The sequence below is a fragment of the Lepidochelys kempii genome, chromosome 20 (assembly GCF_965140265.1).
Source record: "Lepidochelys kempii isolate rLepKem1 chromosome 20, rLepKem1.hap2, whole genome shotgun sequence".
Classification (NCBI taxonomy): domain Eukaryota; kingdom Metazoa; phylum Chordata; order Testudines; family Cheloniidae; genus Lepidochelys; species Lepidochelys kempii.
This window is the reverse complement of record NC_133275.1, coordinates 3,121,285-3,145,076: the sequence shown is the minus strand read 5'-3', so window position 1 is coordinate 3,145,076 and position 23,792 is coordinate 3,121,285. Positions and strand designations below refer to the sequence as shown.

Below are 23,792 nucleotides of genomic sequence, written 5' to 3'. Positions count from 1 at the left end.
ATCATTAATAACGGTCTATGGCAGTTTGCAAAGGTTTGTGAATCCTCACAACCCCCTCCCCCAAGTTGCATTATCATTACTGTCCTTGTGTTATGGAGAGGGAAACTGAGGCAGGGGACTCCCCTCCTCCTCATGGCCACAGGACCAGTCAATGGCAGCTCTGGGGATAAAACCCAGCAGTCTCTCCTGCCCTAACCCACTAGATCCCATGCCCCTCTCACAGCGGGAGATGGAACCCAGGGGTCCAGGGCGGTGGGCTGCTCTAGGCCCTTCTGAGGATGTGGGGATTGGGGTGGCCCCCAGAGGGCTGAAGAGATGGAGGCAGGGATCTAGTCCACCATGTGAATCCAGCCCAACTCTACTCCCCTCCCCTGGGCTGTGGGGATCAGGGCAGCTGCGTAGGTCTGAGGGGTGCTAGTCCTCCCTGGGAATGGAGGTTTGCAAGATCCATGGGGATGTGGGTTCAGGCCCCAGAGGGATCTGGGGTTCTATCCCCCCTCAGGGACGGAGGCTCTAGCCCCCCAGTGGGATGGGAGATTGGGGGCCCCAGGGGGATCTGGGGTTCTATCCCCCCATAGGGATGGGGGATCAGGGGCCCCAGAGGGATGAGGGTTCTAGCCCCCACTGTGAGATTGGGGTCCCCAGAGGGATCTGTGGTTCTATCCCCCCATAGAGATGGGGACTCTAGCCCCCGCATGGGATTGGGGTCCCCAGAGGGAACTGGGGTTCTATCCCCTCTCAGGGATGTGGGGATCAGGGTCTCTGGAGGCCTGGCCCTGCCCCCCGCCTCAGGAGCTAGTCGGGGCCGGCCGGGCTGGAATTCACTGGCCCGTTCCCACGTGCAGCTCGCCCCCTCGCTGACGCACATCCCCCGCCCACGCGGCCGGAGCTGGCTCCTCGAGCCCGGCACCAGCCGCCCACGGGCCGGGCCCAGCTGGGCGGGGGGAGGGTGACCTGCAGCCCGCGAGCAGCGGCGCCCCCCCCCCCCCCCGCTCCAACCACTGAGCCGCAGGCCCCTCCTGCAGCCCGGGATGGAACCCAGGAGTCCTGGCTCTGGGAGGGGAGTGGGGGCTACTGGTTAGAGCAGGAAACAGGTATCTGGACTCCTAGGTTCAGTTCCCAGCTCTGGGAGGGGAAGCCAGGACTCCTGGGTTCTATTCCTGGCAGGCAAGTTTCCTGCGGCATGAGCCCCACAGTGGGATAATGGGGGCAGCCTGGCTGGGGACCAGCGAGACCCCTAGACTCTACGCCCCCGCATGACCCAGGCCAGCGGGGTTCATACTGAGCACGGAGCTGGCGTGGAAGGGGGACGGGTGAGCAGGGAGCCCCCCCATCTCCCAGCCTGCAACCCAGGGGGGGCGAACTCACGGACAGCTCAGGGAGCAGGCGAAGGCCCACCCTGGCGCCCAGTGAGAGCCGGGCACTGTGGGCAGTGCGTGGGCACGGCCCTGCCAGCTCCCTGAGCAAGAATATATTTGGCATGAAAGTGCCAGGCGGGGGCTGGGAACAGCAGGATCGCCAAGAATCTGCCTGTGCCCCCTCCCCCCTGGGGGAGCCACAGGGGGCTCCCCTCTCCTGTACCCCCTCCTCTCAGACCCCCTCCCCCTCTGCTCCCCCACTTCCCTTGTATGCCCCCCGCACTCCAAATGGAACATGAGAAAAAAGGGGACAAGGGGGGAGTCTGTGAACCCCACCCTGCCCATGCTTCTGATTAAACTCCCCCTCCCTGGGGGCCCACTTTCCCCTGCCATTCCACTGTTGTCCCTAGCCCGTTCTCCGCTGCCATATGTTCACTGTCAGCCAGCTGCTGTGTGCCACCTTAGAGGCAGCTGCATTTCAGCCCTGGGCGAGGGGTCCCCTGACAAACAGCTGCCACGCTGCGAGCCAGAGGGGGCTGCATCTCAGTGCTGGGGGAGGGATCCCCATATAAGTAGGTACCATGCCACACTCCAGAAGTGGCTGCATCTCAGTGCCGGGGGAGCGATCCCTGGGCCCACTGCTGCTGTCCCACTTTCCAGAGGCGGCGCATTGCACCAGCAGAGACAGCGATTCTGGGACAAAAGGTGGGAGTTTACTTGGAGGGCTGTGTGGGCATTGGGGGGGATGAACTAGGAGAATGTAATGACTGTATTAATAATTTCACCCAGTTTCAGAATAAAATAAAGGCCAATAAACATAATATGTCTGATCTAAGGGACAGGCCACACGGTCTAACGGAAAGGCTGCTGGCCTCAGACTCATAAGACCTGGCTTCTGTTCCTTGCTCCGCCACAGACCTGCTGGGTGACCTTCCCCGCACCACCGTGACTCAGTTTCCCCTCCAATCCTTTCTCAGTGGTAAGCGCTTTGGGGCAGCGACTCTCTCTCCCTGACCTTAAATGGGTGTGGCCAGAGATAACACCAATCTGCCCCATGCTCAGCAACGCCGTTCTCCTGGGGACGCCCCTGCGAGGGCTTGGCGGGGGCTCCTCTCGCTAATTTCAAACCCCCACAGCAAAGGCCTGTGTGCGTTTGGCACCTGCTCAGCCCTCCTCCCCTGGCAGGGGACGCTGAGTAACAGAGCAGGGAGCCCAAAGTGTAGCGACAAACGGAGCAGAGAGTGGGAGGGAGAGAAAGATGTGCAATCCTCACCACCCACCTTTACCTAGGGGAATTACCCTCCACGAAAAGCCCCTGGGTTTAAATTGCAGGCAGGGAAAAGGTTTGTGAATTGCGCCTTGTGCTCAGTTTGCATTGAAAGACGTGCTGGGGCTCCAGCCATTTTTTACATCCGTAACTGATGCAGCAAGCGGCTTCGAGCACAGGTGCTGGGGCTCTGAACAGCCAAGCCTAGAGGTGCCAGGGCTCAGGCCTGGCAAAAATTAAGCACTGCCCGGCCCTTATTACGGCGGGTCACAAACCCCAGGGCCCTGCGCCAGGCGGCAGGACTGCAGCCCCGGATTGACGTTGCCTGCAGCAGCATGGGCTGGGGGAGGCTGCGGGGAGAGTATGATTCATGGCCGCGCCGGCTGCTGTTTGCTGGCGTGCCCTGTGTTTTTCCAAGCTCTGGCGCATCACGAGCCCAATGGGCAGGGAGGAGGGCACAGCAGGAGGGCACAGCCCCTGGCACGGGCTGACCCGAACCCCAGCGCGTCAGCCGGTCGGTTTGACTCTGTCACCTCCGGCGGATGGTGCGGGGTCACCCCATTATGACCAGAACAGGGGCCTGTGAAACCAGTTGGGACTTTAATTCATTCACTACAATTGGGATGAGATTTGGGGGGAAGGCAGGGATGGGGCAAATTCAGGATTTGTCAAATCATCGGTCCATCCCAGCAGCCTGCCTGTCGCCATCTAACCACTAGGCATGATAGCCCCCCAGACTAAAATCCTCCCCCACCCCCACACCTGGACACTGGTGCATTTCTCCACCTGAGCCCCTGCCTGCATTAGTTGCCATCCTGTAGCCCCGGGTTCCATTGCTCCACCTTATTGTAGTTTGTGGCACACTGTTGCACCTTGTTCTACCCAGCAGCTATGTCTAATCAGAGCCTAGCTTGAGATACAGTGCAGAATAAAAGCTCCCAGAGCCAGAAAACTGGAAAAGTCACAGGAAGAGCATTGCGCACACACTCCCACAAAATCCAGCGGCTCGGGTTCTATATTTTAGCCCAAACCATCTGTATTTCCCCCTTTAAAGCGAGTAATTGAGTCACTGCCATGCTAGAAATGATCCTTCTGAACCCAGATTAACTTTCTTTTTTTAAAGCCCTTTTGCAGAAACCAGGAGCCTCCTGAACGCAGGGGACGTCACAGGTCATGCCGGAAATATAGCCGGCTGCTCCACTTTGGGGGTATAGAGACGCCGGCTTCCTCGCCACTTTTCAGGGGCCACCTTTGCTGCACTGAAGGGGCCTAAGACCACCCCACCCCCTTCGGTCTAAGTCCGATGACCTCAGTGGCGTTTGTGGCTGGGAGCGAACACAGCCCAAGGCTCTCTGTTCAGCGTCACATCCGCCCACCCACACGCAGCATTGTGAGCTGGGGAGGTGGTCAGAGAAGCTCCTTGCCTCTGGGACTCCATTCAAGGCTGGGAGAGACCCATGAGCCAGAGCAAAAGGGAGAGGGACTGGGGACACGTTGGCCCCCGCTTTGATCTACTGGGGTGATCTCTTTATTATTTGGCAGCGGTCTGCAGTGTCCAGAGGCCTCCGTCAGGGACAGAGCCCTAGTAGGTTAGGCACTGTTTGAGCATGGAGGAAGACACACTTTAAGAGACCAGAAAAAAGGGGAAACTGAGGCACAGAGGGGGGAAAGGACCTGCCCAAGGTCACAGGAATAGAACTCAAGTGTCCTATCCACAGTGTCTGCGCTGATTAGCTTTGGACCTGATCCTACAGACACGTGACTACTCCCCTAGCAGGGAGCTAGGCACGCGTGAGCTTGCCGGGCCGGGGGCTGCAGGAGCAAGTGGGCTGTGCCGGGCACATGGGAGGAAGGGGGGCATTCAATCGGATGCGATGGCTGTATTAATAGCTACAATTGTCACGCTATATCTATCGACTCACAAAGAGATGGAGGAAGAACCCACTTGCGCCAGCACTGGCTGGCTGATTTCTTGCAGGCGTCACAGCCCGCGCGGGGGGTGGGGGGGGGACCCTCATAGCGGTGCAGAGGGACGGTTTCAAGACCTGTGGGGCAGCGTGGGAGATGGCATGGGGAGGGTTGTGTGAGCAGCGGGCAGGCGGACAAGGCTGGGCCCACTGGCAGGGTGGACAGGGAGGGGCAGGGCTCTGAGGAGAGGGCCGGGGGTGGGGGGGGAAGTCGCTTGCCCCCAGTGCAGTGAAGCACAGGCAGGAGGTGGAAGGACTTGGAACAGGGGGCGTTGTGGTCAGATGGCTGATGCAAGAGCCCCTACAATAACAACCCAGCCCCTCCCTCCTCGAGGGACCCTACAATAACAACCCAGCCCCCCCACGAGGGACCCTACAATAACAACCCAGCCCCCCCCACGAGGGACCCTACAATAACAACCCAGCCCCTCCCTCCACGAGGGACCCTACAATAACAACCCATCCCCCCCACGAGGGACCCTACAATAACAACCCAGCCCCTCCCTCCACGAGGGACCCTACAATAATAACCCATCCCCCCCATGAGGGACCCTACAATAACAACCCATCCCCCCCACGAGGGACCCTACAATAACAACCCAGCCCCTCCCTCCACGAGGGACCCTACAATAACAACCCATCCCCCCCACGAGGGACCCTACAATAACAACCCAGCCCCTCCCTCCACGAGGGACCCTACAATAATAACCCATCCCCCCCATGAGGGACCCTACAATAACAACCCAGCCCCTCCCTCCACGAGGGACCCTACAATAACAACCCATCCCCCCCACGAGGGACCCCACAATAACAACCCAGCCCCCCCACGAGGGACCCCACAATAACAACCCAGCCCCCCCACGAGGGACCCCACAATAACAACCCAGCCCTTCCCCCACGAGGGACCCTACAATCGGTTGGTTCAGCCATGAGTCAAACGTTGCCAAGGGACAAAGTCGTCTCGTGATAGGTGGAGAGGCCTGTCAATCAGCCTGGTTGTTAGGGTTCGTGCTGTATTGTGTTGATAGACTGGGGAAGCTGTCAGTCACCGTAGTTGCTAGGGGGAGGGTGTAAAGGTTACGATGGGACTGATTGGTTACTGAGGGCCGGTCTAAGGGTTACTATGGGGCTAAGCTGTCCTATCATAGGTTGTCTAGCGTGTCAGTCAGCGTGACGAGCGGTAAGCGGACGCTGGGCGTGGCCGTGACCTGAACCGCTCTCTGATAGGCTGAGGGGGGCTGTCGGCCCGCTCGGTTGGTAGGAGGCGGGAATTTACGTCACTGCAGACTTGGGCGCTCATAGGCCCGCGGCCCGCCCGTCCTCCTGGTTGCTAGGGCGGGCTGATGACGGTGCGGGCGGAAGTGCGTGGCGCGGCCATGGCGGGAGGGATGAAACCAGCCCCGGGGCGGCGGCGGCTCCTGGGGACCCTGGTGCTGCTGGCGCTGGCGGGGGGCGCAGGCGCAGGCGCAGCAGGTACCGGGGGGGGCCCCAAGGGACCGGGGCGGGGGGCGCAGGGCGCAGGCACTGGGGTGGGACAGAGATGGGGACCAGGGGTGTGGGGCGCAGGCACTGGGGGGCAGGGACTGGGGGACCTGGGGTGTGGGGTGCAGGCACTGGGGGGCAGGGACTGGGGTGGGACAGGGATGGGGAATTGGGGGGGCAGGGACTGGGGGCTGGGGGAGACAGGCTGAGGGACCTGGGGTGTGGGGCGCAGGCACTGGGGGGCTGGGACCCGGGAGGGGGCAGGGACTGGGGTGGGACAGAGATGGGGAGTGGGGGAATTGGGGGGGCTGGGACTGGGGGCTGGGGGAGACAGGCTGAGGGACCTGGGGTGTGGGGCGCAGGCACTGGGGGGCAGGGACTGGGGTGGGACAGGGATGGGGAGTGGGGGAATTGGGGGGGCTGGGACTGGGGGCCGGGGGAGACAGGCTGAGGGACCTGGGGTGTGGGGCGCAGGCACTGGGGGGCTGGGACCCAGGAGGGGGCAGGGACTGGGGTGGGACAGAGATGGGGAGTGGGGGAATTGGGGGGGGGCTGGGGCTGGGGGAGACAGGCTGAGGGACCTGGGGTGTGGGGCGCAGGCACTGGGGGGCTGGGACTTGGGGCGCGAGGAAGGGAGGGGAGGCAGGTATGGGGGGGATGGATGGGAACCCAGGGAGGCCCAGAGTCTGGGTGTGGGGCAGGTGTGGGGGCCCTTTCCTGAGGGCACCTGGCGTGGGGTGTTGGTGAGCCGGGGGGATGCTGACTATAGGCCCATGGGGAACTGTGATTTTTTCTGAATTTTTCTCTCTTCTCCTCCCGCCCTGACTCCACTGGCTGCCCCTGTGCAGGGAGGCAGCAGGTAAATCCCCATCACCCTGCTCTGTCCCCTTCTGTCACCCCATCCTGGGAGCTCCTTGTAATCTCATCAGCGCTGCCTGCTGCTGTGTTAAATTGCCACCCCCCCACCCAAAAAATCCTAGCACTCGCTGCCCCACCCCACCCCACCTTGCCAGCAGATCCAGGCTGTTCTTTGGGGGTCACGTGCAGTGACTTGCGGGTGGGGAGAGACTTATGGGCGGTGGACCCAAATCAGTGAACTGTGAACCCCTGGGGAGTTGGGGCGGAAGATTGGTGGGACAGGCGGGCACTGGCAGGCTGTGTACGGCTGTGTACAGTGGGGGTTGAGACAGGGGAGGATGGTGCTGGTAGGCAGCATGGGGCTGGGTGGGGCGCTGGCAGGGCGGGGCAGGATCACCGCTCAGTCTGGGGAATCACCTGAAATGCGTTATGATGCACTGTTTTAAATGCTTCCATTCCAAGTCAATCTTGTGAGCCCCTCAGAGGAGGGACTCGAGGGATGGGAATGACGCAGGATAAAAGAGGATGTTGGCAGAGGATGGGGGACATGTTGGCACTGGTGGGGAGGCAGGGGGCACCTTGTGCACAGCACCTTGTGCTATCAAACCATAATCCCGACCAGGTCCCCTTAAGGTGCCACCATAATGCAAGTATCCGATAATCCTTTCTAGTTGGCTCCCTCTCCGTTCCCTCTCCATACAAACTGATTGATTCGTCTCTGCGCAGGGTGGGCAGAGATCGGAGGAAGCGTGGGCTGGTGGGTGAGGCACTGAGCTGGCACTTGGGTTCAGCTCCTGGCTCTGCCCCAGATTTCCTTTTAAGTCCTTGATCTTTCTACGCCCCAGTTCTGCAGCGGTAAAATGATGATTCTTTGTCTCCCACTCCTTCTCTAGTTGAGACCGTGAACTCTTTGGGCCAGACACTGCTTGTGCAGTGCCCAGCACAATGGGACCTCAGTCTTAGTTAACGACCTCTAGGCCCTTGCCTCACGGAAGTGTCAGAGGTGGCAAAACCACTTTCATTGGTTGGGAGGAGGATGCCTTTCTGTGTGCACTTCCTACAGATGCCGAAGCTAGAGGAAAACAAGCCAAGGCTTTTGATCTGTTTAGAAGACTCCAGAAAATTCCCACTTCAAAGCTAGAGAAAAGGAAAAGTTAAATCTATTGTGTTTTGTGTTAACTGAGAAGTTTGGGGTGGTGGGTGTGTGTGGGGATGGTGGCGTGCCCCAAAGCATGTTAATTTGTGCATTGAAATCTCTGCTTCTGAGCCGCACTCTTTGAACTGTGAGTTATAAACAAAGTGCCAATTCCTTCTTGTGATAATCTCACTTCGTGGCTATGTTTGTGCCTCTCTAAGTGCCTGAGGATGCCCCGAAGGTGCTGTTAGCTTCTGTGGGAGTGTTTCTCTATTCGTGTGACTGTTAGTTTCTCTGGGGAGCAGAGAATGGATTGAATGGCAATGACCTCTGTCATGGGGTTAGCAGGCTCGCCAGTCTGTTTGCCTTGGTGGAGAAGGGAGTAGGGTATCTGATTGGAAACCCCAAAAATGTCGCTCGGGAGGCAGTGTGACCTAGTGGGTAGGGCACTGACTGGGCCTTGGAGACCTGGTTCTGCCACTGGCCTGCTGGGTGACCTCAGGCAAGTCACGTCCCTGCTCTGTGCCTCATTTTCCCCATCTATAAAAGTAAAGTGCTTTGAGATCTATGGATGAAAAGTGTTATAGGTGAGCGTGGTATTATTATTAACCACTAAGGATCATAGAATATCAGGCTTGGAAGGGACTCGGGGCGTCATCTAGTCCAACCCCCTGCTCAAAGCAGGACCAATCCCCAACTAAATCATGGATTATCATGACTGCCCTCCATCTAGGCACGTACTGCTCCTCTGCTAAAAATTGGGCTATGTGTAAAAGGTGCCTTGTTCGGTGTGAACAGGGATGTGCCTAGCACAAAGCATTAACAAACATCCATTAATCCGTGTGAGCAGCACATGCTGTCTGGGCACACAACGTAGTGACTGTAGCATGGCGATTTTTAATGTAAGTCACGTTCTTTCCCTAGGTAGAGTAAAAAAAAACAACATTAAGCTATCTAATGTCTCCCCTCTTGGGGAATAACACTTTTCTATGAACTTGAGCACGTTGGTAAATAGTTTAAAGTCACACAGCATTACTCAAACACCCACTCTCTGCAGTGAATCTATACGCCTGAGCCATCTCCGTGGGAGATATGTGCGCCTGTTGAGAAAAGACTCTCGGGAGCCTCTTCACAACACACGCATGCATTGATGAAAGCCTGGGGTTTGGCTTTTTCCTAAGGAGGCTAGAGAAGAGGACTATCTCCTTGCAAAGGCACTTACAGATGCCAAGCCGGTTATAAATCGGGAGGAGTTCAATGGAATATCTTTTAAATGAACAAAGTTACTTATAGTGACCAAAAATAATGGCCACCCTCCTAGCTGATCAGAACTCCAGTATGCTTCCCCTTTCTACCGCCATCCTCTACCTACAGCGGTGCTGTATTATGACAGAGAAGGTAAACTGAGGCATGGTCTAAGGCTGTAGTTGACTGTAAAGCTATATCTGGCCTTGTTCCAGGAGTGAAGCTGAAGTTGATGAGTGTTTCCTTCTGCCTGCTGAGTGAAAATGGTCCTTAGTTCACCTCACAAGTTATAGGACTCAGTACTGGCAGAAATGGGGGATCCCCCCCGCCCCCAGCCATTCTCCTTCAGCCATAGACATTGGACCTGAAGCAGGAACTAATATAGGGAGGTTAGGACCTGTGTTATTCAGGAGATACCACATTGGTCCCTTCTGGCCTTAAACTCGGCGAATTTGTCTCACCGATGTGGTTGCTGAATAAATTCCCCCAGGGCTGTCTCTCGCAGAGTGGGTGTGCTTGCAACACACATGGAGGGCCAAAGAACGTCAGGCTCAGAGCTTCTTGGGGAGGAGATCACTGGGGAAAAATGTCGGGTGACTCCGAAATCCCAACCCTGCTCAGATGGCCACTGTCAGGCAGGATACTGGGCTAAGTGGACCACTGATCTTCCCCAGTCTGGCCGTTCTTATGTAAACTCTAATGAGGTCTATGTGGGATGCACACTGGGCCCTGATCCTCTTGTTGTGTTAGTGTAAATCGGGAGAAATTGCACAGAAGTCAGTGGAACTGCACGATTGAGCTTAGAATCAAATTCATGTTTTAGGAAGGCTCCATGCAATTAGTCTCTGGTTGGTGTTTCCCTTGACCTCAGCATTCCCAGGACAGCTTGTTTGGTGCTGGTGGTATCACCAAGTGCCCGATCCCTAGTTTCGGGGGACGTGTTTGCTCTTTCTTTAAACAGAATTGCTCCCAGAGAACTCACTGCCAGAGTCCCATGAGTCCTGGGGCTGTGGAACTAGCCATGAAATCCACCTATTGCTTGCGGGAATGTTCTCTAGGTTCTAAGTCTCCCCTTAAAACAAGTTTCAGAGTAACAGCCGTGTTAGTCTGTATTCGCAAAAAGAAAAGGAGGACTTGTGGCACCTTAGAGACTAACCAATTTATCTGAGCATAAGCTTTTGTGAGCTACAGCTCACTTCATCGGATGCATACTGTGGAAAGCGTAGGAAGTCTTTTATACACACAAAGCATGAAAAAATACCTCACCCCACTCTCCTGCTGGTAATAGCTTATCTAAGATAAGCTATTACCAGCAGGAGAGTGGGGTGGGGGGAGGTACTTTTAGCTATTACCAACAGGAGAGTGGGGTGGAGGGAGGTATTTTTTCATGCTTTGTGTGTATATAAAGTCTTCTGCAGTTTCCACAATATGCATCCGATGAAGTGAGCTGTAGCTCACGAAAGCTTATGCTCAAATAAATTGGTTAGTCTCTAAGGTGCCACAAGTACTCCTTTCCCTTAAAAACAAGCCACCCACGATTGTTTTGTCCCTGGTGAGTGTGAAGAAAACCTGTAGCAACACGAGCCAAGGGTGAAGTGCTGCTGGGATGCCTTCCTGAGTCTGCAGAAAGCCTGAAACTGTAGCTCAGGACCTTTGAGCCCAAACACCCAGTTCAAGTGCCCATCTCTTGATCTCGGACCCTTTCCCCAGGGGCCACCTGTTATAAATGCCAAAACTTCCAGCTTCCCTCATCAGGGTGCGCCGAAGGTTGGGGAAGGGGCCCTGTGAAATCAATTGAATTGATATCAAAACAAACACAGTTCTTTTAAATGAAATTAAAGAGAACTTCCCCCCCCTGTGTCTTGTGCCGGACACAGGACAGGCTCGCTCCCAGACACGAATGGGTATAGCTGCATCGGGTCTAGTTTGTTACTAAATCTTTCTTATCCCTCTCCCCTGTCTAATGAAGGTGCTGAGAAGTCGGTGATCCAACTTGAAGAAGGGCATGTGAGCCATCTGATGTTACCGCGGCAGTTCTGCTACACCAACGTGGTGATCCCAAAATGGCATGACATCTGGACCCGGATGCAGGTAGGAACCAGCGCCCACTTTGCCTGCTGCTGCAAAACCAGGTCTGCGTCTCTCTGCTGCCCCACTCCCATTATTTACATTCAAGCCAAGAGTCTGAATGAAAGAGGCTTTGTCGGGTTTGTGTGAACCAGCGAAAGAACCTCTCGGACCAAACCCCCTTATCTCTTTATCTCCTCTCCTTGGGGCGGGTGCGGTAGCAACAAGGTAAGGGCTGGTCCCTGGAGAGAAACTTCTTGCTTGGACCCCTACCTGTGTCTGAATGCTCCTGCTGCTGGCCAGTCCCAGATGTGTTCCCAGCCTTTGTTCCTTGCCCTTCTCATCCTGTGGTTTATATGAGGTTAGGAGCCAGAATGTGCTGGGGCTGTACAGGCAGGAGAGAGCACAGTAAGGCCAAAAGACAACCACAGGTGTCCTAGGAATACATTGTAGTGGTTAGAACCAGCAGGCTTGGTTTCAGGACTCCTGGGTTCTATTCCCAGTGTTGGGCGAAAGTGTCGTGGTGTGGTTAGAACAATGGACTGAGCGTCGGGAGTTCAGAGTTCTCTTTTCCCCCCCCACCCTGCCACTCACTCTTGTGGCCTTGAGCAAGTCACTTAAGCTCTCTGGGTGTCAGCTGGAAACCGGGGATAAGGCCTGCTGCAGATGAGCGTTTTCTGGTGGGGAAGCCCTCCATGTTGCTGGCTGAAGGAGACACTGCTGTCAGCCGTAAGGCTCCTGTTTCCAGCAGTGTCAGACATAGGCTCAAAGTAGGGTCGCCCTGCTGCTCGTCAGGCAGAGGAGCCCCAGGGGCTACTCAGGGTAGGAAAAGCGAGAGGAACTGCTGTTTGGCAGCTGGCATGCGGGGGCTATCAAAGTGCCAGTGTTCATAGTGATACTCGAGGCTTCGTCAGACATCAGTGCAGGGCTGTTCCTCCCCCTGACGCCCCTTGTCACCCTGATCTCTCCTGCCACAGCGGGCAGACGCTGGCCTAGTTTCTCATGGCGGCTGCCCTGAGGCTGCATCTAATGTTGGCAGAAGTGGCAAGCGTCTGTCAGGACGCTTCGTGTCACGGTTTCTCGGTCTGTCGAGATCTGCGGCACTGTTCTTCACATCCACCTCTTCTGGCCGGAGGTGGGGGGAAGGAATCGCATCAGAGAACCATGGGTTTTGTAATTTATTCCATAAAGCTATCAAAGGCGAAACTGCCTGATGAGCATGTCAGGGAATGACTAAAACAAGCCCACTGAGAGAAGTTTGTACAATCAGCGCTTAAGCTCCTTCCGTCTGAGAGACTCAGCAATTTTAACAAGGATGCTTCAATTCAGACCCCGGATGGGAGCATTATCCCCCAGTTACAGATGGGGAAACTGAGGCAATGGGAGGGGAAGTGACTTGCAAGTGCATGCAGGAAGCAAGCGGCAAAGGTAGGAACACTCTAGACTTTCTCGCTGCTGGTTCTGTGCCTTGAAATCCTCCCTCATCCTTCAACTGGTCCCCTGAAAATGTCTAACTGAGACCAGGTCTTCTTGCAACTCACATTTTTAGATGCTCATGGCCAGGGTTCTTGCTGATGAGAAAAGGAGGCATTGAGAGAGAGTCTGCAGCTGAGACGTGAAGGCGACTGTAGGCATGCAGGTGCAGGATGTGGATACACTTCCTGAGAAGTCAGTTATTGGCAACTGGGGGTTTGCAGACCTCTTCCAAAGGGTATGGCACCTGGTCTAGAGATTTGCCTGTCTTAAGAGCCTGTTGTAAAAAAGCACAAGCAAAGTCAGTACAAACTAAAATTTCATCCAGGCAATTACTTCATTATACTGCTCTGTATACTGTACACTGAAATGTCAGTGCAATATTTATATTCCAGTTGGTTTATTTTGTAATTATGGTGAAAATGAGAAAGGAAGCCGTTTTTCAGTAACAGTGTGGCTGTGACACTTTTTTGTATTTTATGACTGATTTTGTAAGCAAAGTAGTTTTTAAGTGAGGTGAAACTTGGGGGTACACAAGACACATCCCACTCCTGAAAGGGGTACGGTAGTCTGGAAAGGTTGAGAGCCACTGGTCTAACTGCTTTGGTAAGCTAGCTGTAGGTACATTTCCAAACTCACCAAAGTGAACTTTTGACTGTCACTTTGGTGAGTTTGGAAATGGTACCCTGTATCTCTAATAGCATTTCCAAGGCCGCCTCTTCTGGCAGTCTCAACAGATTAGCAGTGATTTCATTGTCCTGAGACCACTGATCAGGGAAGGGAACAAACCTGCCCCATGTACTGCGAGCTGACATATGGGAAGCCTCTCACAAAGTGCTAAGCAAGTTAGCACTTGCTAAGTTAAGCTGTTAGCTGCACAGCTCCGATCCCCATCTAGTTTTGTCTCCTTCGTGCGCTGGCTTCATCGAAGACCCCGTTATGTCCACCCCTGCAGTGCAGCGTGGGTGTGCGAGTACCTCTCCTCTCCCGTCTGCAGATCCGAGTTGTCAGCAACAAGATGATCCGTGTCACCCAGGTGGAAAATGAGGAGAAGCTGAAAGAGCTGGAGGAGTTCAACATGTGGAACTTCTTCTTCTCCTTCTTGAAAGAGAAGCTGAACGACACCTACATCCCAGTGGATCTCTACAGCGAGAAAACCTGCCTGAAAGTAGAGTTACTAGAGGCAAACACCAACTACAGCGTCGTCCTCTTCCGGTGTAAGCCATGCTGGGGGTTGGGCGGCCCCTCTCGGGGCTTTGTAGGCCTGCTCGGGGAAGGAGGTGCAATTTCTGCCACTTCGCTGAGGATGTGCTCCATCCAGCAGCGCAGAGTTAGGGTTACCTGGCTACTGCTGGATGCCACGTCGTTTGGAAGAACCCAGCTGGTCTTACAGGGGGGTGTCAGGGTGAGCACCCTGAAACTGCCCTTTGGGCCAATGGGGGAAATGGAGGAGATCTGAGGAGAAGGTTAAAAACAGGCAAGTGGTGGCACCCAACTCTGCAGGGAGCTTGGTCCAGCTGCTTTGGGCCTAGAACAGGCTCCTGGCGGTACCAGGTATCTGTTGTAGGGCGTTATAGCAAGTGTTAGCCCTAGGTCTAATGACTGAACCAGTTCCTTCTTTGCTTGGGAGGGGTGTGGGTGAGGGGCTGGGGGTGGGAGAGAAGCACTCGCCCAACATGGGCTGTGTACGCCTCTGGAAGAGAAGCAGGGTGCATCCATCCGTTTCCTCCAGCCCCAGGTCAGTTTGGTGCCACCCACAGCAAAGCCGTGTTTGAATCCTTGGTCTGAGATTCACCAGGTTTATCCAGAGTCTGGGCCTTGGGGCCGTTTATACTGAGACGGGATCATAGAATATCAGGGTTGGAAGGGACCTCAGGAGGTCATCTTGTCCAACCCCCTGCTCAAAGCAAGACCAATCCCCAATTTTTGCACCAGATCCCTAAATGGCCCCCTCAAGGATTGAACTCACAACCCTGGGTTTAGCAGGCCAATGCTCAAACCACTGAGCTATCCAGGCATATCCAGCTCAGGGGTCTGCCTCTGTATGTTGTGCTGGGTATTTCCCAGCTGCTCCCCGTGGACTACTGGGACCGTGTCATGTTGTCATGTGGGCTCCAGCACAAAGTAACCAGGCTGGGGGCTTCTCTGATACTGTCTTGTCTCTTTTAGGGTTTGACACCAAGCTCTGCCTGGTTTCCTTCCTGGGCCTGGTCCTGTTTTTCTGCGGCGATTTGCTGAGCAGGTGGGTCGCCCCTTGCTGGAAGACCAGACCACTGCGTGTGCCATACCTGCGGTCCTGTGTGCTCGACACCCCCCCCCCAATCTCTGTGTTAATGGCCTGGGCAACACGGAGGAAACGTGACCTCAGGGATGCTGCTGCGGCCAGGTGCAGCGGGGCACCTCGGAGCGGTGCCTGCCCCAGCCTAGCCTCTGTCCCGTAATAGCTATGTAAACAAAGGGCTGCTAACATCCACAGCTGGGAGGCCGCCTACGAGCTTTCAGGCTGTGGCCTGGTGTCCCGGCAGTTAAATCAGGGGGATCATCTCCCAACACTGCAAATCCCCTTGGCTCAGCCATGGAGCTTGGCTTTGCGCAGGCTGCTCTTACCAAGAGACAGTGAATGCCACCCTAGCTCCCTTTTAATGATCCCGAGGCGCGTTGGCTTCCTGCTCTCCTGGGTGTGTCTGCTTGAAGCTCTGTTCGGCCTGTGTTTGTGCGGGTGGACATCTCTCAAACTCACCCGCCGTGCGTGATCTCCGCAGGAGTCAGCTCTTCCACTACTCAGCTGGGATAAGCATCGGCATGCTGGCCTCGCTGCTGATCCTCATCTACGTGATGGCCAAGGTGATGCCCAAGGTGAGGCTGCGGTCCGGGTCTGGGAATTGGGTGCTGCTGAGTGTGATGGAGCTGGAATTGATCACTCGGCGACTGGCTGGTTCAAGGACCGCGCCAAACTGCTGTAACTTGGGAATCTGGTTACAAACTCCTGCCCTCTGAGGCTCTCGGGTCCGGTCTATGCTGGGGGGAAACTCGAAAGAGCCTTTCAGGGCCCAGGCCCCAGAGGCAGGAATGCTGGGGTATGGTGGTTCTGGCGTCTAACCCCTGCTCTGAGCAAGGTAGTCAGTGGTTAAACCATCGCACTCGGCTGTAGCTCACACAGGTGGTAGTGGGTATGCAGAGGCACGCGCTAGTGCTAAAAACCCGCTGCCCCAGTGTGGAGGTGCTCTGGGTGTCAGGAGAGAGGAGGGAAGAACACCCACCCGGTCTGGCTCGTGTACGGTAGCACACCGCTGAGTTCAGGGCCCACTTGAGGCTGCACAGTGAGTGATGGGCAGAGTCTGCAGTCGAAGGAGGCAAGGGGTGGGAGGGGAAAGCGGCCAAGGACCAGAGCCCCACAGATCTGGGAACAGAACCCAGGTTTTGCACCTGGCCCACTAGGCTACGCTGCCCTTTGACATAGGGCCTGTCTAGCAAACAGTCTTCCCCTGGGGTGAACATCAAACAGCGGCGGTTTGGCTCTAGTAGACACGTGTCTTATTCTTACGTCTTTCCATCTGCCCTAGAAAAGTCCCATCTACTTCATCCTAGTGGGAGGCTGGTCCTTCTCCCTCTACCTCATCCAGCTGGTCTTCAGAAACATACGAGAGATCTGCAAGTCCTACTGGCAATATCTCCTGGGTGAGTGTGTCTCGGCACCTACCACTGCCTTAAGCAAAGGCTGTTTGTATGACGGTGGCATGGGAGATGCTGGGACTTCCACGCCCGTCTGCCTTCTACACAGCTACAAACGGGGCTGTTCAGCCGCCGGCGGCCACTTCCAGGAAAGCGTGGTGGGAGGAGGGGGAGGTGGCCTGTCTGAGCAGCACCTTGGATTTTACTGCTGCAGATCTGCCCAGCTTAGCCACCCGAGCCGAGCTCAGCAGCCCCTGTCCAAATAGGATTTAGAGTCATTTGACCAGGAAGGGACCCGGGACTGTAGGAGCAGCGATGCCAGCAGCATGGGGACGGGGAAGGAGCGGTTATGTGGTGCCTGCTGCATTGAGCACGGCCAGCGTGGCTGTGCTCCGCGCTTCCCGGAGCGGGCTGCACCAACGGTCAGGATGCTTCCTGCCCTGCCTGCTCCGTGCAGTCCTCGTTCTGTGGGGCAGGCGTGGAATTCCTGGCTGAGTTCGCAGGGGGTCTGGCCGTGAACTTGCTGATGAGTCTGTGAGGGACCCTGGGCCCGAAAGGAGGCGGAGGTGCTGGGTGTCCGTCCTGTTCATAGCGGCCTCCGTTGACTTCCCTCGCCCAGGCTACGTGCTGCTGGTGGGCTTTGCCAGCTTCGCCGTCTGCTACCGGTACGGCCCGCTGGAGAACGAGCGCAACATCAATCTGCTGACCTGGAGCTTGCAGCTCCTGGGCCTGCTGCTCATGTACTCGGGCATCCAAATCCGGCCCATTGCCCTGGCGCTGATCGCCATTGCCGTCTGCACCAAGAACCTGGAGTACCCCGTCCAGTGGCTCTACGCCACCTACAGGTGATTCCGGAGCTCCGGGCGCGCCAGCTGCTCCAGCCACAGGGTCTAGGCCAGCCACTGCTGGCGGGGAGGCAGCGAACGGCCAAGCAGGAGTCATCTGGTCCAGGCTAAGGAGCCAACTGGCTCTGTTAACAGGACGGCTGCGCCGTAGTGTGGCTGAATGAGAGTAGGGGATGCGGGGCCCTGGGTGCATTTGGCTAAAAAGGGAGTTCCCAAGCCAGAGACGTGGCCTGGTTTTGGCCGACACAGGGTGGGGAGGGAGGGATCGGCTGCATGAAACCGGAGCCCGGGAGCCAGTTGCTCGTGCTTGGACGTTCATCGTTTACCAGAGGGGTCTCTGGCCAAGGGTCAGGAGCCCGGTTAGACTTTATGGCCTCGACTAAACTGTCCAACCCAACCTGGCCACTGTGTGGCACCAACACCTGCTTGGTGGTGGATGCTCTGGTCTTTAAGAACTGAATTTTCTCCTGTGTCCTCGCTGTTGCCTGGGGGTGTCTCTGTGTTCTGGGGCATGATGGGGTCACCCCTCTTAGGGCAGTGGTGACCAGCTCTCTGCCTCTGGTGCCGGTGGGGAAGCCGGCTTCCAAGCAGGGCTCGGCAGAGTTAAACAGGTGGGCAGAAAGCTTCATAGATCCATTCAGGCCCAGGCCAGTGGATTCCAGCCGGTAACTTCTGCTTCAGGCTCCTAGCTCCTCAGGTGCCCCAGCAGCTCTCCGTAAGGACGGAGCGCAGCCTCGAGGCAGGGAACTGCTGCTAATGCCACCGCTCTGCTGGCAGGAAGGTGCAGAAAGCCACAGCGAAGCCGAGCCCCCCTCGCCTGCTGACCGAGGAGGAGTACCGGCTCCAGGGGGAGCTGGAGACGCGCAGGGCCCTGGAGGAGCTGCGCGGATACTGCAGCAGCCCAGAGTTCTCTGCCTGGACTGTGGTTTCCCGGATCCAGTCTCCGAAGAGGTAAAACGCCCTGGGGGTGCCGGCAACCCCCTTACGGTGCCCCCTGCCAGGGGGCCGCGGCTCTGCGCACGTCCAGGCAAGGGCTGGCTGCGCTCTGACTGGGGCAATCTGTACTCTTCCAGCAGGGCAGCCTGCAGCTAAACTCCATACCTGCCAGGGCTGTAAAAACTCCCGGGGGTGCCAGGTGCAGTCTATGTCCTGACTGTGCTATCAGCAGCTAGCATCGTTCGGGTATGTGTTAGCAGGGCCCGGAGCAGCTGAGCCTTTCATTGGCTGGGTGGCTGGCTCCTCATACTGGCCTAGCCTCATGCCTAAGTGACCCTAGTGGGCTGGGCTGGGCTGGACTGGTGGCTGGGACAGCAAGGCAGGACTTGCCAATTCTAGTGCCAGCTCTGTGTGACCTCGGGCCAATTGCTCCCGTACCCCTGTGCCTCAGTTTCCCCATGGGGTTACTAATTCTTCTGTGGGGGTTGAGGCTTAATGGTGTCTAGGACCTTTAAGGGACATAATGGCCATACTGGGTCAGGCCAGTGGTCCGTCTAGCCCTGTATCCTGTCTTCCCACAGTGGAAGTTAATTGCTCCCCATCCTCGTTCACTTCCAGGTTTGCCGACTTTGTGGGCGGTGCCTCCCACCTCACCCCGAACGAGGTCTCTGTCCACGAGCAGGAGTACGGGCTGGGGGGCTTGTTCGTGGAGGACCAGCTCTTTGAGGAAGACGAAGACGACTCCTTCGAAGGGGAGGGTCATGCAGGGTTCTCCGTGTCCCAGAACCACCTGGGCTCTGAGTGAGGGAGCCGTGCGGATGGATTTGGTGGTGGAGCTGCGGGATACAATCCCCGCTCTCTGAGCGCCCCCATGAGTGCACGTGCGTGTGTGTATAAAGCCCAGTCTGTCCGTGCGAGTGCACCAGAGCCAGCCAGGCTGGCAGCGCCTCCTGCTGGAGCCAGTGACATGGGCAGTCAGGGGATTGAACTCCACCCATCTAACCTGGCAGCACTTTGCCCTCTGGCTGGCACCAGACCTGGTCCCTCTCCTGCTGCACAGCACTTGTCCTTTTCCCGGCTTTCCCCAGCGGGGGAGATACCGAAGGAGGGGCGGGGAAGGGGTGTTCTGGGGGCACTTCCCTTCTGGGGAATCCACATGTTGCTTTGCAACTTGCCAGCAGAGCTTCCCCCAGCCCTGTCTGGGGCAGAGAGGAATAGGGGCTGCTTGTCTGAGTCGCCCCAGCCTGACTTCAGTTGGACTGGGAAAGCCCCCCCTCCAGCCTTCCCAAACCCGAGCAGGCTCTCTGTGGGGCAGGAGGGTTCTGCACAGGCCTGTGTTGTCTGTAGGGCACAGCGTCCAAATGGGACTCGTACCACCCATAACGTGGGGTGAGTCCCCACCCCGTCTCCTGCTTGCAGCACTCTGGGCCTCGTTCAGCCACAGAGACAATTTCATTCTCCTGCTCCCCTGGGTCTCAGCTGTGCAGGAGGCGGGCAGCACCCGGGTGATGGCAGGGCGGTGGTGAAGAGCAGCTGGCATGCCTACAGGCTGCAAGAGCGCTCGGCCCGCTGCCCGTAGCAGGGTGGCTTTCCTGGGGCGCAGGGGTCCCCTGCCTCAGGTGCTGAGCTGAGCCCAACTGAAGAACTCAGCCCCTTTTCTCTGTCCATCCTGCCCCCAGCAGGAAAAATACCCCCACTTTCCACTGGCCCCTGCCCCTACCTCACTGTCCTGTGGCTACGGCTCCTGGACTGCTGCCCACTGCTGGCTGTCAGCAGGCTGGGGCGTTAGCTGGTTTGCAGGCCGGCGTGGGGGCGGTGGGAAGAGGCCGGCTGCCTGTGGGGAGAGCAACTTGATCTCTTCCTCCTCCCACTGGGAGCCGGCTTTGTTTGCACAAGAGGAGAACTTTAGACTTGCTGTAGTGACAGGTGCGTGCAGGGCAGCTGACTTCCTGTTCTCCTGCAAGGAAAGGCTGCCAGCTCCCCGCCCCGTAACGGGTACGGGGGCAGGAACGGCATCTGTTCGTATGATCACCAAAGAGGACCGGAGGCCTCCGGGCAGTCAGCACCTCTGCTCAGCCCCTTTGGGGAGCCAGGGGGGCTTCGAGGGCTGACCGCATGGCTACAGGCGAGGCTGCTGGGCCTGCGCTGTCAACCCCTCCCCACCGTCTCCTGGTGCAGATCTTTATTTGATGTAGGCTGTGCCCCTGCAGCCGGTGGCTGGAGCGCCAGGCTGGCTTCCCTGTTGGTGCAGCCCAGGATTGGGACTGCTAACGGCCCCACTTAGGCCCAGCACCCTTGAGCGTCTCCCTGTGGACATGAGGAAAACCCTGGCTTCAGGATTTGTGTCTGAATGCGTCCTTCTCACCTGCTTTGGTTGTGGTTCATTTACTTACGTCCACAGTGCTCCGCAGCCAGAGACGCTTTTCCTGCTTAGGGCCCGAGCAGGTGGCCCCGTCTCTACCATGTCAGCATTATTCACGGAGCTCCCTGAGCCTCTATTCTAGGCCCGACCCTTTCAGCCTTCTCTGCCTAGGGAGTCCCGTGCTAATGCAGTGCACGGCGACGTGTCCCTGTCCCCCACAGCCTCCGGTTCAGCTCCACATCCCCTCTAATCTGTCTGCAAGCGCCTGGGTGGCCTGGCACATCCTGGGACGCTCCTGCCTGACCTGCTTCCATCTTTGCTGCTCCCTGGAGGAGTCCAGTCCCCTGAGCCGGGAAGCTAGTGCTGCTAGCCTGGGTTCCCTGCGTGCAGGGGGGAGCCTGAGCTCCTTGTGGGGCAGGAAGCCCGCGGGGGCTTGGCTGCACTGGGAAAGGGCAAGTCCCTGAACTCAGACCTGAAGAGCAGGGAGCAGAGGGAGACGCTGGCCCAACTCTCCAGATCCGGCTGTGGGGGGCGAACGTGGCGGCAGGTGAGGGGCTGCAGCCGAGCCCTCGGCCTGGCATGGTCTCGTTCACGCCGCAGGTTCTTTGCCGGAGCAAAGGGGTGTCTGGAGCAGCTAGTTCTGAACCGCGGGGCCAGGGACTTGGCCGTGCCTGAGGCTTTCCATGCTGCGTAGCCCATTCAGATGCATTGTAGTTAATGGGAGCTATGGGGCGAAGGGTGGGATTCTGAAGTTACCAGAGTGATTTAGGAGCACAAATCCCATTGATTCCAGCAGGGCTCGTGCTCCAAGTCAATTGGGTGCTACTGAAAGTCTCCCCAGGATCGCTGCTTTGAAAACCGCCCCGTCGCAGAGTTCTCTTTATTTCCAAGAAGCTTCTCTTGGTAAATATAGCGAAACGAGCTCCTGGCCCCCAAGTCTGTCGTCTCTTGCAGTGATGCGCTCGAGGGTCTGCTTGGGGCTGGGGGAGAGACCCGCTAAACTAGGGGTGAGCTAAATGGTCAAAACCACTAGTGATGGGCAGGGGGCGTCCAACCTGCCACCCTCAAAGGAGTCCGACTCCCAGACTCTCTTTTTGCAAATCAGGCCCCTTTAAGTTGCAGCTGGCCTCCAACATCCCCACTGAACCCCAAAAGCCTGGAGGTTGCTTGTGCCTTAGCACTGAGCCAGTGCAGAAAGCAGCTGAGGTGTAGAGCCGCCGGGCAGTACTGTCCTGTCTCATCTGATGTGCGTTCATTTCATGACAGTGGCCCCGTGTGGGGCTTGTGTGACTATGCACAGTGTCTGGTTGTGAGCCAGAGTGAAAATGGAAGGGGACTAGGCCTGTGTGGAACTTGGCCCGTAGAGGAGAGCCGGGCATTTCCTGCTCGAGGGCTGCAATGTGCCCCAGGGCTCAGTTAACCCTTTGGCACTGGCGTCAGTGGGCAAGGCTGGCTGCCCGCCTGCCCTAGGTGGGGTAGGCTGCAGCTGGCCTGGATTGCCCGCCCCCCCCCCCCTCTAGCTCTGAACTCAGAGCAAACTGCGTCCCAGCTTCTGCCTCTGTCGTGCGAGGTGTGTGGGCCTGGCTGGCATGGCCTGGGTGACAGGCCTTCTCTTAAGCACAAATGGGGGGGAGGGTGCTCCTCAATCTCTATGCAACTATCTGAGCAATAACTGCCCTTGAGTGGCGCCTCTGGGGAAAGTGCTCCCCGCAGGGCCCGGATCCTGCTTGCTCCCCATGAAGTAATGTCACAGCAGTGAGCTTTCGTTCATTGTTGTGCCAGGCACTGCTGCAAAATAATCAGAGTGGGGGGGCACGTGCAGTCTGCAGGAGCAGCCCGTGCAATGCAATCCGGCTTGGCACTGCCTATAAGCCACATAACTGCTGGAGGTTATGGCCACGCTGGGTAATTCCCAGTTTAATTTTAAATATTTTCTTTTTGTTGCTGCGCCCCTTTTATTTCCCGCTCCCTGCTGTTGCGGAAAGCCAGCTCTCAGTGTTAGCCGCCGCAAGCGGCCACGGAGCCCAGAGTTTAGTTTTCTTGCTGTTAATGTCAGTTCAGAATTTTAATAAAGTTTGTTTTTGTAGCCGTGTGTGTGTTAAACAAGGATGTGAAAGCGGCGGTTCGGCTCGAAGCAGCTGAGAGGCTGGACAAAGCTGTCGTCGGTCGGTCTATCGCACAACCAAGGCTCATCAGCAGATTCCTTCCATCCCCTAACAGCCCCTGGCTCTCGTATCCTGCCCAAAGCATTAGGGGCCTCGTGGGTTAATACTCTGGCTACTAGGGTTCTGCACCCAGTGTAGGTCACAGCGGGGAGGGGTGGGGGGCAGGCCTGGGCTGGAAGAAGGGGGGCTCCAGATGGGTTAAGAGGTACTGGAAGGACAAATCCCAGGTGCAGCTCAACACGAGTGAAGTGATTTTTTCCTCCTGGCCTGACTCTTCTGTTCCCATCCGCCGCGAAATCATTACCGGCCTCGCACACGGTGGGGGAGGTCCAAGCTTTTATTGGACCGACTTCTGGGGGTGAGCGAGACGAGCTTTCAAGCCCCCACCGAGCTGTTCTTCAGGGCTGTGATGCTGGCTCCCTGTCCCTGCTCCACACAAGATCCAGACCCCTGGTTTAGCGCACGGGGTTAACATGCGTTTCAGGGCCCCCTGCGAGGGGAAGGAGCAGGGGTAAGAAAGAGCTGCCCCAGCGCTGGTAGCTGCAGGGCTGGGGGGAGCCTGCCTGTGGCCAGCCTTAGGCATTCCTGCGGGATCAGTAACGCCGTGTACCTCGTACTAGCCCGGCTCCCAGTCTGCACCCTGCTTGTGGGCGCTCCGGAGCAAAGATCAGTTACTGCAATGGAACGTTATGGGCAACGCTCCCTGCTCTAAATCTCCGGGGTTTTCGGGGTGCAAGCTAGCGTCCCGGTGCTCAGAGTCTGGGCGGTTAGCATCAGGGAGGAAGAGGCTTTGTCCCCTGGGCTTCTCTCCCAGCAGAGCTTGCAGTGGGCTCCTTGCAGCCAGCTCGTCTTGCCAGCTCAAACAAACCCCTCTTGTACTGGCATCAAATTAGCCACTCAGCAGAGCAATAGCCCGGGGTCTGCTGGCTTTTCCTGGGGCTGATTCCCCTGGCGACCTTG

General features: G+C 57.1%; 1 protein-coding gene across 1 annotated transcript; it reads left to right on the top strand.

Annotated features, from left to right (window-relative positions):
- Positions 1 to 5,935: 5,935 nt before the first annotated feature.
- Positions 5,936 to 22,753, top strand: NEMP1 (nuclear envelope integral membrane protein 1). Its single transcript, XM_073318807.1, has 9 exons — positions 5,936 to 6,065; positions 11,282 to 11,403; positions 13,850 to 14,069; positions 15,022 to 15,094; positions 15,615 to 15,708; positions 16,416 to 16,530; positions 17,144 to 17,369; positions 18,147 to 18,320; positions 18,924 to 22,753. Exons 1-9 carry the CDS (start codon positions 5,936 to 5,938, stop codon positions 19,108 to 19,110), a joined length of 1,341 nt encoding a protein of 446 aa, XP_073174908.1. The 3' UTR covers positions 19,111 to 22,753.
- Positions 22,754 to 23,792: the final 1,039 nt, after the last annotated feature.